The sequence below is a fragment of the Hemiscyllium ocellatum genome, chromosome 47, assembly GCF_020745735.1.
Source record: "Hemiscyllium ocellatum isolate sHemOce1 chromosome 47, sHemOce1.pat.X.cur, whole genome shotgun sequence".
NCBI classification, from domain to species: domain Eukaryota; kingdom Metazoa; phylum Chordata; class Chondrichthyes; order Orectolobiformes; family Hemiscylliidae; genus Hemiscyllium; species Hemiscyllium ocellatum.
Window position 1 is genome coordinate 6,300,001 of NC_083447.1, and position 16,446 is coordinate 6,316,446.

Here is a 16,446-nt window from a genome sequence, read left to right on the forward strand (position 1 = left end):
CATTCAGCCCTTCTATTATTCAGTTAAAACATTCCCCACATCAGCTACTCACCTCAATTCCATATTCCTTAATACCCTTGACTGTGAAGAACCTATTAATCCCAGTTTTTAACATTTTTAATTGACCCCAAAGTTTCCAGGTTCTCTACCACTATCCCCCACACTTGGATGAAGCATTGTTTCCTTACATTAACCCCCAAAGGGTCTGGCTTAGATTTAAAGGTAAGACCTCTCTTTGTTCTTCTCCCCTCCAGCCACAGGAGGTGCTGTCTGGAGTCATAGTCATTCAGCACTGAAACAGACCCTTCGGCCCAACTCATCCATGCCGACCAGGATTCCCAAACTAAACTACTCCCCCTTGCCTGGCCCGTATCTGTCTAAATCTTTCCTATCCGTGTACCTGTCTAAATGCTTTACAATTCCTTGAATGATGATTAAGGAGTGATATAACGAAAGAGTTTAAGAAGACTCAGGAGGTGATAATATACAGCGAGAGCATGAAGGATTGTACAGACATTGGTGAGGCCACTTTTAGAGTACTGGTCACCCCAGCTATAGGAAGGATACTATTCAATTGGAAAGGGTTCAGAAAGATTCAGTTGTAAGGAGAGGCTTGGGGCTGTTTTCCCTGGAGCGTCGGAGGCTGAGGGGTGACCTTAGAGGTTTATAAAATCATGAGGATTGTGGATAGGATAAATAGACAAAGTCTTTTCCCTGGGGTGGGGGAGTCCAGTACTAGAGGGCATAGGTTTAGGGTGAGAGGGGAAAGGGACCTAAGGGGCAACTTTTTCACACACAGGGTGGTGCGTGTACGGATTGATCTGCCAGAGGAAGTGGTGGAGGCTGGTACAATTACATTTAAAAGGCATCTGGATGGGTATATGAATAGGAAGGGTTTAGAGAGTATGGGCCAAGTGCTGGAAAATAGATTAGGTTAGGATATCTGGTTGGCATGGACGTGTTGTACCGAAGGGTATGTTTTCATGCTGTACATTTCCGTCTGTATGACTCCAGGTTTCATTCAGAGCATGGATTAAGGACTGGCAAACAGACTGGAAGAAGAGCGTCAGGATAAGGGAGCGAGTCTTTCCCATGTTGGCAGGCTGTGACTTATGGGTTACCCCAAGCATCTGGACCACAGGCCATACAGGAGTCTCCACCAACGCCATTCAACGTACCATGCTAGCAAATCATAACATGCCATTCCGCCAATAAACCTTCACCTATCATACTATCACACCCAATTAGCATATTTCATCTTCTCCATAGGATATAGGAGCAGAGAGAAGCCATTCAGCCCATCGAGTCTCTCTACCATTCAGTGAGATCATAGCTGACCTGATCAACCTCAGCTCCTTTTCTGCCTTTCCCCATTACCCTCTACTGCTGAAAGATCTATCTCAGCCTTGGATATGCTTCATCGCTAACTTCAAACTCCCTCTGCAGTAAGGAATTCACTCTGAGAGAACAAAGTCCTCCTCCTCCGTGCCTTAAATGTACAACTCCTTGCCCTCTGGTTCTAGACTTTCCCACAAGGGGAAACAACCTCTCTACGTCTCCCCCCTCCGTCACATCCCTTCCTATGTTCCAATCAGATGCCCCCCACCCCCCCAATCTTCTCCAGTGAGTTATCTCATTTTCCCTTTTGAATGCAGCAATGCTGTTCACCAGCCCCCCCCCCCCCCCCCCCCCCACTTTCATTTCTCTCAATCTGTCCCAATCAGAATCTAAGCACCAATCAAATCCGGATCATGATTCTCAGCAGCACTGCTAATAAGGGGCAGTACTGAAATGTAAAGTGGTCCCATTTCAGAAAGAATCTGTCTTTATATATATCACCCCTCACATCCCTCCCACAGTACCTTCATGGCCAACAGAGTGGGTCACTGTTGTAGTGGCTCCATTTCCGAAGGAATCTGCCTTCATATAGCACCCTTCACATCCCTCCTAAAGTACTATCGCGCCTGACAAATTGGGTCACTGTATTAGTGGCCCCATTTCAGAAAGAATCTACCTTCATATATCACCCTTCACATCCCTCCCAAAGCACATTTGCCTCCAACAAAATGGGGCACTGTTAGGAGCTGTCAGTTTGCACATAGCAAGCTCCCACAAATAGCCATGGGATAGTCACCCAAGGATTCAAGTGATTAATAAATATTTGCCCAGATATACTTAACCTGCTCCTCATCAAAATAATGTAGTAAGTTGACTCACATACACCTGAGTGTGGACAACTCTCCCTTTAACATCCCATTTCAAGCAGTGGGGGGTGGGGGGATGATGATGTAGTGCTGATGTCACTGCATTAAAGACCTAGGCCTGTGCGGACATGGGTTCAAATCCCACCACAGCATCTAATAGAATCTGAACACCCGTCAGAAATCTGGAGCTAGAAGCCAGTCTCTGTCATCAAACCCATCACCAACTGTTGTACAAATCATTCTGCTGCCCCCTTTAGAGAGGGAAATCTGACATCCTTACGCAGTCTGGGCCTACATAGTCATAGAGATGTACGGCTCGGAAACAGGCCCTTCGGTCCATCTCGTTCACGCCAACCAGATATCTCAATCTATTCTACTTCCATTGGCCCATATCCCTCTAAACCCTTCCTAGTCATATACCCAAGGAGATGCTTCTTAAATGTTGTCATTGTACCAGCCTCCACTACTTCCTCATTCCATACGCGTACCACCCTCTGCGTGAAAAGGTTGCCCCCTTAGGTCTCTTTTATATCTTTCACCTCTCACCCTAAACCTATGCCCTCTAGTTCTGGACACCCCCATCCCAGGGAAAAAAAACCTTGTCTATTTACCCAATCCACGCCCCTCATGATTTTATAAACCTCTAAGTGTGGTTCCAGATGGGGTTAACTCTTGTCAGTGCAACGCTCAGTTCAAGGGGCAAATGGAGCGATTGCAAACACCTGTCCATGACCTCATTTGCAGCACCACATAAAACCCTTACAAGCGCGGAAGGAGGCCATTCGGCCCATCGAGTCAGCACTGACCCTCTGAACAGCATCCCACCCAGCTCCCTACTCATCCCTGTAACGACCCCAACCCCAATGGCTAATCCACCTAACCTACACACCTCTGGACTTTACGGGGCAATTTCCCATGGGTAATCCACCCGAACCTGCGCATCTTTGGATCGTGGGAGGAAACCAGAGCACCCGGAGGAGAAACACACGCAGACATGGGGAGAATGTGCAAACTCCACACAGTTGCCTGAGGGTGGAATCAAACCCAGGTCCCTGGTGCTGTGAGGCAGCAGTGCTAACCACTGAGCCACCGTGCCAAAAGGTAGCGTTCCCTCCAGTTATGAGTCCTGATTAATTTTAAGTTGGAGTCTCTGAGTGGGACTTGAACCCACAACCTCTCGAGTCACCAGCAAGAGGTCTATGCAGGGAGCCCTGGGAGGTCACCTCTCCCGTGAACTTCTGATGAGAAACTAACTGAAGAAGTGTGGCATGTGACTAAAGAACTACTTCAAATCCATTTATGCTGCACCATCCCCGGCTTTTCTCCCGAGCTGCCAAATCTGTCGAGTGATTCATCGAATAATTGAGTCATTATTCTCAAAGAAGTGAGCTTCTCAAGCGCTCTGAGCACACAGTTAATCCCTCACCGTTTGCATGTTGGTTATCCACTCATCAGTAGATTACTGTGATGAGTGCTTGCCGGAGGGGAGTATCCTGGCTTGAGTGAGGTTTTGGATGAAGTGCAAATCAATGATAAATGATTGCAGACACACAGCAGAGTAGACAAACTTGTTAGCTACACTGCTTGAGAATGAAAGACCACTGGTTAATATCACAAACGTACTGGTAGAGGAGGGTGTTTTGGAAATAATTCAACTGAGGGAGTCAACAATAGGTAACTTTGTGCATTGCAGGCTACTTTAACATTTATCACCCATTGCCCCTCAAGTGGTGGTGAACCACTGCAGTCCACCTGCTGAGGGTTGACCCACAATGCCCTGAGGGAGGGAATACCAGGATTCTGACCCAGCGACACTGAAGGAATGGCAATGCATTTCCAAGTCGGGATGGTGAGTGGAGGGGAACTTGCAGAGGGCGGTGTTCCCATGTATCTGCTGCCCTTGTCCTCCCAGATGGTGGTGGGTTTGGAAGATGCTGTCTGTGGAGCCAAGGTGAATTCCTGCAGTGCATCTTGTAAGTGGTACCCTCTGCTGTGACAGGTGGTGGAGGGGGTGCATGTTTGTGGATGTGGTGCCAATCAAACGGGGACTGCTTTGTCCTGGACGGTGTTGAGCTTCTTGAGTGTTGTTAGAGCTGCCCCCATCCAGGGCAAGTGGGGAGTATTCCTGACTTGTGTCTTGTAGATGGTGGACAGGCTTTGGGGAGTCAGGAGGGGAGTTACTTACCGCAGTATTCCTAGCCTCTGACCTGCTTTTGTAGCCAATGTGTATTTATGTGGCTCAGTCCAGATCATGGCTGAAATTGAGAGAAATTCCATTTAACGTTAAAAGAGAGGTATGGGTGATCACCAACATGTGAGGTATTGAGGTGAGTCAGTGGTGCAGTGCTAATATCACTGGATGACTAATCCAAATCCCCAGGTTAGTGTTCTGGCGGGAGGGAATATGAGTTCAAATCTCCCCATGAAGGTGAAATTATATTTTATTCAAAATCTGGAATAACAGGTGACTGTGGGAGTGACACTGTTGATGGAAAACCCCATCTGGTTCACTAATGCCTTTTTAGGGAAGGACACTGCCGTCTTTACCTGGTCTGGCCTACATGTGACTCCAGACCCACAGCAATGGGGTTGACTCTTATCTGCCCTCTGGGCGATTAGGGATGGGCAATAAATGATACTATATCTAGCTATGGCCTGCATTCCTTAAAGAATAAAGAGATCGTTATGGTTATAATTGTCCAGGAAAGGTTGTGATGGAGGTGGTTAGTGGGGAAAGGACCATCTCTCATTAAGAAAGTCTTTTTTTAGCTTTTGCAAAGATCCAAATCACGATGACCAAAGTGTGTGTCCAAAACCAGAGGGCATAGGTTTAAGGTGAGAGGGGAAAGATTTGAAAGGGACCTAAGGGGCAACTTTATCACGTAGAGGGTGGTGCGTGTATGGAATGAGCTGTCAGAGGAAGTGATGGAGGCTGGTACAATTACAGCACTGAAAAGGCATCTGGATGGGGATGTGAATATAAAGGGTTTAGAGGGATATGGGCCAAGTGCTGGCAAATGGGACGAGATTAATTTGGGATATCTGGTCAGCATGAACGAGTTGGACCGAATGGTCTGTCTCCATATTGTAAGCTTCTTAGCCAATAAATTGCCTTTGAAATGTCATCCCTTGTGTAATCGAGGGTAAACACTGAACTTTAAAGATTTCAAAGAGAGGCACAAGGGCAGTTCTCCCCAGGGTCCCCAAGCAAGTCGTCATCCCTCCATCAATATCAACTTTGCGGTCACCGTCCTGTTTGTGGGATCTTGCTGTACACACATTGGGTGTGGGTGATTTCCCCCACCCCAACCCATTCCCCAAATCCCCCTCTCAGCCCCTCCCCCTCCCTTCCACCAACCGGATTCATTCCTCCCATTGACCCACAGGTCGTACCCTCTACCTGTCTTCACCTATCCCCACCTCACCACCCCCTTTATCTGCAGCTATCCCCTCCACCCCCAGCCCTGAAGAAGGGTTACATCCAAAATGTTGACATCCCCACCTCCTGATGCTGCCTGTCGTCTTCCAGCCGCCTGTCTGTCCACTGCGGGAGTACGCCAGCAGCTGCTAAGGGCGGGCGCGACAGCACAATGCGGGGCCTTCTCTCGGGGGTTGCCGTGACAACCGCTCTCTCTCCCTTTTCTCCCTCCCTGCAGGAACGCAGGCTGAAGAGCCTCGTGGCGATCGAGGAGGAGCTGAAGAGCGTGGCGGAGAAGCTGAGGGAGATCCGGAAAGGTTAAGGCGAAGAACTGAAAACCCCGCGCCTTTCTCAGTCAGTCACACGCTTCACCGGTCAACGTTCCCTCCTGTATCCCAGCGGCGATGTACTGTTATCCGTCTCCAGGCTTGCAGCTGCGAGGGTGGGGTGCAGTGGTGCATGCTGCAGTCAAACAGCCTTCTGTTCCTTGTTTACATTGGCAGTGTCACCCACTCATGAACAGGGGTTGGATTTGCAGATAGATAGAGAGAAGTTACATTTAACAGCCACTCCTCGAATCACCAGGTAAAATTTTCCTTCCCTATAGGACATTAGTGACCCCCAGATGGGCTCTTGCCCCAACAATTATGAGCTCAGGTGTTTTGTTTTTACCTGAATTCAAATTCCATGGTCTGCCCTGTGATAGGGTTCAAATCCAGTCCCCCCAGGATGTTACTGGGGTCTCTAGACTCCTGGAGATGTACAGCACAGAAACAGACCCTTCAGTCCAACTCATCCGTGCTGACCAGAAATCCTAAATTAATCTCATCACATTTGGCCCATATCCCTCCAAACCCTTCCTATTCATGCACCCATCCAAATCCTTTTAAATGTTGTAATTGTACCAGCCTCCACCACTTCCTCTGGCAGCTCATTCCATACACATACCACCCTCTGTGTGAAAAGGTTGCCCCTTGGGTCACTTTTGTATCTTTCCCCTCTCACCCTAAGCCTATGGACTCCCCTACCCTAGGGAAAAGACTTTGTCTATTTACACTATCCATGCCCCCTCATGATTTTATAAACCTCCACAGGGTCACTCCTTAGCAGAGGTGGGGGTGTAGCACGGTGGCTCAGTGGTTAGCCCTGCTGCCTCACAGCACCAGGGACCCAGGTTTGATTCCACCCTCGAGTGACTGTCTATGTGGAGTTTGCACGTTCTCCCCGTGTCTGCATGGGTTTCCTCTGGATGCTCCAGTTTCCTCCCATAATCCAAAGATGAGCAGGTCAGGGTGGATTGGCCATGCTAAATTGCCCATAGTGTTGGGTGCATTAGTCAGAGGAGAATGGGTCTGGGTGGGTTACTCTTCAGAAGATCAATGTGGACTTATTCGGCCAAATGGGAATCTAATCTAATCAGACTCTGACACGCCAGGGAACATAGCCCAGCCTATTCAGCCTCTCCCTTTAGCTCCGACCCCGGTGATAATACAGATGTCTGCCCTCCTGTCCAAGAGGGGAATACAGCACAGGCCGAGGGTGGGTCAAGGAGAGATCGAGTGAAGCTGCTTGACATCTCTGGGCATTGGGAAGAACGAGAGGCGATTGCTTTAGTATGTGTGGGTTACTGGGAAACAGGCAGGAGATTAGCGCTGAGTCCTGGTGCTCATTTGGTAAGCTAGTGGGGCCAGGATGGGCTGAATGGCCTCTTTCTACCCCATTTAAATCGCAGCGATTCTGAGAGGGCGGGGTGTTCCGATAGATGGGGGTTTGCCCTGATTGTAGTGTCGGGGAGGGGGAGCTGGGGAGAGCCTTTCTGACTATAGGGAGAAATCTGTTTCCTTAGACCATAACAGGTCTTTGGGAATTGTCTACACAGAGGGCACTGGGTGCTCAGTTAGTGAGGGGGACTTCAAGACTGAGTTCATTTTTTTCTTTAGATGTCAAGATCAGAGAGGGAAGTGTGCCAATGTTGATCATGATCTTGGGGGAGTAGCATAGAGGGGCCAAATGGCCTAATGCCCCTCCTTCCTACTGTGAAGGCGTCATCAAATGAGTTTGGCTTTTCTCCTATCTGACAATTCTCTGCTAATCCACTGTCTTACCATTGGAACCCTGTTGGTCCTTCACCTAATAAAGGTGTTATACTTAAATTAGGGGGCAACTGTTAATAAATTACCCCCCCCACCTAAAATCCTAACAATAAGGGGCACCAGAGAATGGGGTGGATCGGACAATTCATTCTGTCATCAGTGCGGCCTCATCAGTCATGGGGGTGTTACCTTGACAACAGAAATAACCAGCCTTCTAAATAAGGAAGACCACCAATCGATTCAAGTGTAAAAATATCAATCCTCTCAGATGCAGGTCAGGGTCAATTAGTGATCCCAGGAAAGGTCAGAGTCTCTGTTCAGCTAAAGAGTGAAGTGCCGTGGGAAAGTGGGGAAGACATGAAGTCCTAATGGGCTGAACTTTGACCCTTCCGGGAGGACTTTGGACACTGTCCCAGACTGTCGAGATGGGTGGGAAGGGTCAACACAGCTCAAGTTATCGTGATCGCAGAGGATGACTCAAAAGATTGCTCGCTGGCTCTGAAGAGGCAGATTTGAGAAATAAATTTGGATACAGAGGAACCTTTGTTTATTCAGCATTCGATTAACCAAAGTTCGGATGATCCAAACAAGATCGCAAGGTCTCGATGCGTGGCTAACTATGTTAGCCGGCATTGATTATCCGGTATTTGATTAACCAAATTAAAAACTCCCCTCCCGTGTCCTTCAGAAAGTCAAGGTTCTTCTGTACATGTATTATTTATAAACATCAATCACACTGTCCTGAATGAGTAGAATGTAAATCACAAACCCTTATTGCCAGGAAACTTGATTATTAACCACTTCCTCCCCAACTCCTATCCTTATCGAGTTAGATGTAGGTGGGATGTTTCCTCAGTTGGGAAGGAGAAGGAGTCTATAACAAGGGAATACAGTTGGCATAAGGGGGTCAGCCATTTTGGATTCGGAGGAGGAGGAATTTCTTCCCTCAGAGAATGTTGGGCCTTTGGAATTGGAGAGCTCAGTTATTGAGTACATTTGAGAGAGAACTCTCAACGGCAGGATATCAAGGGGTGTGGATCTGTATCTTGCAATGGACCGAATGGTCCATTTCTGTTCCTACAGGAGGAGAAAACTACAGGGCAAGGTTTAAGATGAGAGGGAGGAAAGATTTGAAAAGGAACCTGAGGGGTAATTTTTTTCACGCTGAGGGTGGTACAGGCATGGAATGAGCTGCCAGAGGAAGTATTGGAGGCTGTTACAAGTATGTTTAAAAGGCATCTGGATGGATACATGAATAGGAAGAGTTTAGAGGGATATGGGCCAAATGTTGGCAAATGCGACTAGGGCAGATCAGGATGTCTGTTTGGCACAGTTGGGTCTGTTTCTGTGCTGTACGACTCTGTGACACAAGGGCGTAAAGATTCACAGGTTATGTTGGATAGCAGACTAGGCTTGAGGGGGCTGAATGGCCTCCTCCTAGTCTTATTTCCTCAGGCCTGCTGATGGGCAGGTACAAATTGATTTCCTTTCCCCTCTTAATTCCAAGAATCAATGCCAGCCTGTTAGTCCCTGCTTTGCTATCCAGTGTATCCACCTCAATCACCTCCTTTGCCTAGAAAGGTTGACTTGTACTCCTGGCAGGAGCTGTGTTTGACCCCATCGATGGAGTCAGATAATTTTCAGCTCTCTGCTGCTGTCCATGAGCTGTCAGGAACACCGTGATTCAGTGTCATGGGCATCTGCAGAGCTGCAGAGTCAAGTTATAAATCTGCTTTCAGTTCCTTGCCATTTGAAAGTGAGGGCTAGGCTTTTAAGGTACCCAGTGCTACCAACCTCTATCCAAAAGCAGGACTGAAGACGAGAAGGGAGGGCTCACCTTCTAGATTTTATTTTTCTCACAGAACACAATAATAGCAGCCTACACTCCCCAAGAACCTCAGCGGTTCACAAAAGCAGCTCACTACCACTTTCTCCAGGACAATTTGGGATGGGCAAATAAATTTTGGCCCAGCCAGCAACACAAACAGGGCAAATTAGAAACAAAAACTCCAAACGCGGCCACAGATCTTGAGAGGGGGAGGGAAGTCAACTTCAACTTTGAAAGGAATAAAATGGACGCCTCAGCCTCTTGTATTAGGTTCTAGAAGGTTCCAGAGAGAGAAAGACAACCCCTTTCCAAAACAAGATCGGTAACTGGCCCAGAAAACAGGCCACTATCCATTTGTTTGACCCAGTTTGCGCACGTTGCCATGGAAACCCAACAGAGACCTACAATTGCAGGCTTCACAGTGGATTGACCCAGAGCTGGTTATGGTCATGTAACAGCGTGCAGTGAGCGATCCTTTATTTGCCCAGTGGACTGAGAGGAAATGAGATCTTAGATGTCCAAACACACACACATACACACACCCCAACAAAAGCCCCCAGACTTCATTGCGTGAGTGACATTGCCATTCTGACTGTTATATTCTCCTTTCCCTATAAATCCAACCTGTCCTTGTTAATTATTAGGCCGTTTCTTTCTGTTCCTTTGAATACTTTTAGTTTTTTTTGCCATCGTGAAGATCATAGTTTGTACTCCCAAAGGTGCCTGAGGTGAGTCTATCTCGCAGTCACTGGCACAGTTTGGTTCACTGTAATCATCATCATCGCACAATGGGTACACAATCCATCAATGTGTGAGATAATAAATTGTTTGACATTACCGTCCGTGTCTCCGTGTTCAGTCACTTCCTTTAACAGAGCTGCTGAAGAGAGAGAAACTTTCTATTTCATCAGGACATTTTGCAAGAATGCCAAATTTCAAGCAGTCACGAAAAGGATGGGGAAGTTGCTTCTGATTGGCTGAGACAACAAATGGAAATGTCCCCAGTAAGGAAGAAGTGACCTGTTGTGGTGCAGTGGTATTGTCCCTACCTTTGAGCTAGCCGACCTGGGTTCAAAAATATCCACAGAGGTGTGTTGTCACATGACCAAATAGAATGGATTTTAAAATTATCTTTAATCCTCTCTATGACCCTAACCAAAAGACATAATACCATTGGCTAAGCAGAGCCTTTTATATACAAAAGAAACTCCAATCAAGACATTACAGCATTTCAGGGGAAAAAACAGTCCTCTTAAAAAAATGGACTTGAATTTCAGTCAAACATTTTGCATATTTATACACACAGCTATAAAACAAGATGTAGAAACCGTCAGTAGTTTCTAATCACTTCATGAAACCGTTGATAAGAGATCAACTACAGTAAAGTTTGTGTAATCCAGCACAGAGCAGCAAGTATCTGAGAGGCTGGGGGTTCAGAAACACCAGTCTGTGCAGAGGATCATATCTGGAAGGAGTTATACGTGATTCCGGAGGCTTTTCAGTTGCTGAATAATCCCTCATCCAGCTCCTCAAACACAAAGCCTCAAACACAGACCCTCAGAGACTGACCGAGCCTTTTCAATCATTAACACAGACACTCAAACACAGACCCTTGGACACAACCTTTCAAACACAGACCCTCAAACACAGATGGCATGGTGGCTCAATGGTTAGCGCTGCTGCCTCACAGCACCAGGGACCCGGGTTGAATTCCAGCCTCAGGTGTCTGTGCAGAGTTTGCATGTTCTCCCCGTGTTTGCGTGGGTTTCCTCCGGGTGCTCCGGTTTCCTCCCACAATCCAAAGACGTGTAGCTTAGGGTGGATTGGTTGTGCTAAACAGCCCAGTGTTCAGGGATGTGTAGGTGAGGTGCATTAGCCAGGGGAAATGCAAAATAGTAGGGGAATGGATCTGGGTGGGATAATCTTTGGAGGGTCAGTGCTGACTTGTTGCGCCGAAGGGCCTGTTTCCACAGTAGGGATTTTATGAGCCCTAGATTCGAGGGTGTCAAATAACACCATCTTCTGTGGAGAAGGAATTTCGAGTGATGGCTAGCACGTGGGGACATAGTTTTAAAGTGAGGGGTGATAGATCTAGGACAGATGTCAGAGGTAGTTTCTCTACTCAAGAGAGTAGTATGGGCATGGGACGCCCTGCCTGCAACAGTAGTAGATGCGCCAACTTTAAGGGCATTTAAATGGTCATTGGATAGACATATGGATGAAAATGGAAGTGTAAGTTAGATGGGCTTTAGATTAGTTTCACAGGTCGGCACAACATCAAGGGCCAAAGGGCCTGTACTGCACTCGGATGTTCTATGTTCTATGTCTACGTCCTGAAGGTACAAGCTCCCATTGCTGCTTTGCCCAACTGGTGTTTCGTTTTTAATGGAGGGCGTCTAATGGGGGGGGGGAGATGGTGGAGGATGGTTATTCACAGGTGGACTGGCACAGGCCGGCCGGCGGTAAGGAAAAGTCCTGGAAGCGGCCAGACTCCGATGCCCGCTTCCCCATGGGAGTTTCCTCTGGCTCCCAACCCTCGCTGGCCAGGCCGTTGGCACGGTTAGAGATGGAGGCGGGTGACCAGGCCTCCGGCAGGTCCCGGCACCACCGGCCGGCTCCCGGCTGATTGGCCAATCGGCCTCGTCCCTGCGGGTCCCTCTCCCGTTCCCGCAATAGCGCCTCCATGTGGTTCAAGAGAGCGCTGAAGAATTCCGGGACACCCTCGTAACCTGCAGGAAGAGCAGAGAGAGTATGTTATCCCCAAGACAGACATTATAACACAGAGGGAGAAATTGGGGAAGGGGCGGTGGTGGGAGAAGTGGCTAGAATTGGCCTCAGTTTCCCAGATTGGTTAGGAGATGGTTATGGAGCATATGGGGAGTGCGGATAGACATGAAATGGCCGCCACTTAGCAGCTGCCAGCTACCACACCAAGAGAGCATGTGTGTGGATGTCAAGGGTCAAGTTAGGCTCAGGCCAGGGACTTGACCCTGACCCCCAACCATGCGCACAGCAACCTGACTACAGTCCCAGACACGATGGGCTGAATGGCTTCTCTGTCTTTGGGATGGAGACCTCAAATCCAATCACATCACATGGTTGTAAACTCTGCTCATGAGATATAAAAAAGGAGGCCATTCAGCCCCTTTGTCAGTCAATAGGATCGTGGATGATCAGATTGAGGGCTCATTTCTTCATTTCCACGTAGGCCCCAATTTCCCCCACAGTCACCCTCAGACATGCCACCCGGGTTTTGTCACAAAGGGTCATTGAGTCATACAGCATAGAAACACACACTTCAGTCCAACTCATCGTGCCAACAATGTTCCAAAACTGAACTAGTCCCATTTCCCTGTGTTTGGCCCGTACCCCTCTAATCCCTTCCTATTCATATACTCACCCACATGCCTTTGAAATACTGTAATTGTCCACCCTCCACCAGTTCCTCTGGTAGCTCATTTCATTCGCGCACCACCCTCTGAGTGATATAGTCGCTCCTTAGGTCTCTTTTAAATCTTACGTCTCTCACCCCAAACTTGTGCCCTCTAGTTTTGAACTCCCTTACCCAGATGAATAGACCTTGGCTATTCACCCTATCCATGCCCCTCATGATTTTATAAACCTCTATAAGGTTACCCCTCAGCCTCTGATGCTCTAGTGAAAACAGCCTCAGCCTTATAACTCTTCAGCCCCAGTAATGTCCTTGTAAATCTTTTCTGCACAGTTTCCAATTTAATAATATCCTTCCTGTAATAGCATGATCAGAACAGCACATAGTAGTCCAGAAGTGTGCTCACCCATGTCCTGTACAGCCACAACATGAACGAGATCCCACACTCCCACTATGGCTTATCTATCATGGTGGACACTCCATTTGCCTGCACCTGATTGGACAAACCGGTCGCTTGCTCGCTCGCCAACTGGCTGATTCTAGAACAATCTATTCCTCCAGTGCTTTCTCCCTGCCTGCTCTCCCCCGCCAAAACCAACTCCCACTCGGTATCCAATGGAGAAAGAGGAACAGGGAGACACATCCTGGAGACTCCAGATCAATCCTAACAACTATACCAGGGGAATTCCACCTTCCATTGCCTTTCCCACCTACCACCAATCCCCACCTCCTCGCAGACTCACTCCTTCCACAGAAAGGTCCAATCATGGTTGCCTCATGGGTAGAGAAGTCACGGGAAAATGGAGGGGAGTGGGCAGAACCAAATTCTTTAGGGAAAAGAAGAGAAGAAGAAGTTGGGAGGGAAGTTGGGAACAGGAAAGGGGCTGGAATGTGATTCTCCCCACAGCTCACCCCCACCTTCTAAGGGATGGGGCAATAAACACTGGGCCCACCCAGCGATGCCAACATCCCATGAGTGAAAACCAGCATCTACTTTGTCTAGTCCTTTCCATTGTATAGAATCATAGAGATGGACAGCACAGAAACATCCATCGGTCCAACCCATCCACGCAAACATGATATCCTAAATTAATCTAGTCCCATTTGCCAGCACTTGGCCCATATCCCTCCAAGCCCTTCCTATTCATATACCCATCCAGATGCCTTTTAAATGTTATAATTATACCAGCCTCCACCACTTCCTCTGGCAGCTCATTCCATACACGTACCACTCTCTGTGTGAAAATGTTGCCTCTTAGGTCCCTTTTAGATCTTTCCCCTCTCACCCTAAACCTATGCCCTCTAGTTCTGGACTCCCCCATTCCGGGGAAAAGACCTTGTCTATTTACCCTATCCATGCCCCTCATGATTTTGTAAGCATTTTGTGACTTCCAATGAGATCGCCTGTTGCTTTCCAAAACTCTGGAGAGAAACAGGCCCGCATGGCCAACAGGCAATGGAGGTATTTGAGACTATTTGGATAGGAACATCGAGCAAGGATATCAAGGAGAACGCAGGAGGTAACAATACAGCTAGTTGTTATGGACCAGACCAGACCCCTTCAAAACATTTCAATAAAGTAGCCCAGACCCTAACTTTGCTGGTTGTTTTAAACAAGTGTAATGCAGATATTCCAGGAGGGATGCAGCTGTTCAAACCACTTAGTTTTAAGCAAAACAGAATTTATTTGCAAGATTACCGAATGAAGCACCAACAAAAGAGAACAGAATACTGAATAACTTAATCTCTCTGAAAACCCAACAGACTTTCCCAACTTAATGATGCTGTTCCAAATTCCTGCAAGAGCTCCCCATAAACAGCCCTTGGCACAAATGGTAAAATTATACAGTGGGTCTTACAGGAGAGACAGAGAGATGGCCAAAAAAAACACCTCCTTCCATTGCAGCTGTTTCTTTGACTAACAATCTGACTGACCTCTAAAATCCAAATCAGAAAAAAGCTGAGCTGGGAGAACTGGCCACTCCCCTTTCATTGTACATTTTTTTTCAAAACTTTGAAAGCATTCTGCCTGAGGCAGTATCCACTGGCTATAATCACATTGACCCTAAAACCCAACCAAACCAGACATCTCGGCAACTCTGTCTCGTGCCACACTTTTGAAAACAAATCCAAAGACAGCAGAACTCTGTTAAAAGGAGCTGCATTGTCTCATAGTACCGGCACGATAGGCCGAATGGCCTCCTCCAGAGCTGTAATAAGCCTGTGATCTCTCTTGACAGGACAATCTCACCATTCCCAGGGACATGTGGACTTTAGGTGCACTCCCTTTGCGGCAATATCGTCCCTAAACCAGGAATAATCACCAGGGCGTGAGCTTTATAGAACCCAAATATCCAACAAAATATCCTTAGGGTGGGCTTTCCCAAGGGGAGGTTGAGACCCCCAAGTGGGGTGCTGACTGGCCTATGCCACCCTACCCTCTCCACTCCCACTGAAGGGTCCCACCGACGTTCAAGCCTCGAGAAGGGAGGGAGGTCACGGTGAGAAACGTTTCGAGAAGCATCGACCGAAGACCAGGACATCGACTAATCCCGCCCAGCCTCGGGCAACTAGCTCGGGAAGATCTGAAAGGGCAGTGGGATCGGATTCGATCAAAAAACCTCAAAAAGGGAAACAGATAAAATACATGAAGTGAGAGGGGGAATCGCAGAGCAATGTTGGGCGGGGTGTGTGGGGGGATAAGACCAACGGGGCGAGGCTAATTGTTCTTTCAAAGATCCGTGTTGGGTCTACGTCTATTTTATTTGGAAATATGAACCGGGAAGATGGAAGTTTGGAGCCTGTTGTGTTACAGTGAATACAGAAGTTTGGGTCTGAAACCACTGGAAGGGGAAGTGGGATTCCTGGGCTTCATGTCTCAGTCACCCAAGGTCACACAACAGTTGGAGAAGTCGGGTCTGTGTGACATGCCTCCCTCTCTCTCTCCCCTCCCTCCCCCTCCGTCTCGTGCTCTCCTTCTCTCCCTCTCTCTGCGCCTCCTTCCACACTGGGGGTGGGGATTCTATGATTGGCATCATTGGGGCAATACCCTTTAGCATCACTGGGTGGAAACCCATGGAGCCCCACTCCCTAACAGTCCTGTGGGTGCTTTTACACTCTGGGGATCAGGACGGTTCACGAAGGAAGCCTCACCATCACCTCCTCCAGGGGCAATTAGGGACGGGGTAATAAATGCTGGCCAAACATCCTCAGAATGACTGTCTTAGTACTTCTGTAAAATAAAGGACGATTAGTTACAGGAAGTGACAGCTCCTGGAGTTGGATTCTGGCACTGACTGGTACCAATGACCTTTGACTTTAGCTCATGAGTGCAGGGAGCAGTTTTGATCTGGCTGTTTGCAATCTGAGACACCGGAACTTACAGCACCACTGAAGTATTAGCACGAGTGTTACAGTCATGAGTTACCTCATACAAATAGCAGCACACCTTAACAAGATAAGATCTTTAACGTCACAGGATTTCCCCAGTTGCTTCAGAACCAATTAATGAT

The 16,446-nt window shown here is 47.9% G+C and overlaps 2 protein-coding genes across 4 annotated transcripts in view; one reads left to right on the top strand and one right to left on the bottom strand.

Moving 5' to 3' along the window:
* The window catches only part of LOC132836732 (chromogranin-A-like), a 21,021-nt gene extending 13,651 nt beyond the window's left edge, over positions 1-7,370 (top strand). The window contains exon 6 of the mRNA XM_060856155.1: positions 5,861-7,370. Coding sequence (XP_060712138.1) covers positions 5,861-5,944 — 84 coding nt within the window. The 3' untranslated portion in view covers positions 5,945-7,370. The remainder of the gene's footprint in view (positions 1-5,860) is intronic.
* Positions 7,371-10,756: 3,386 nt separating this feature from the next.
* Positions 10,757-16,446, bottom strand: part of LOC132836601 (inositol-tetrakisphosphate 1-kinase-like) — a 48,740-nt gene continuing 43,050 nt past the window's right edge. For all 3 annotated transcript variants that reach the window (XM_060855988.1, XM_060855989.1, XM_060855990.1), the window contains one exon: positions 10,757-12,272. In XM_060855988.1, coding sequence (XP_060711971.1) covers positions 11,971-12,272 — 302 coding nt within the window. In that variant the 3' untranslated portion in view covers positions 10,757-11,970. The remainder of the gene's footprint in view (positions 12,273-16,446) is intronic.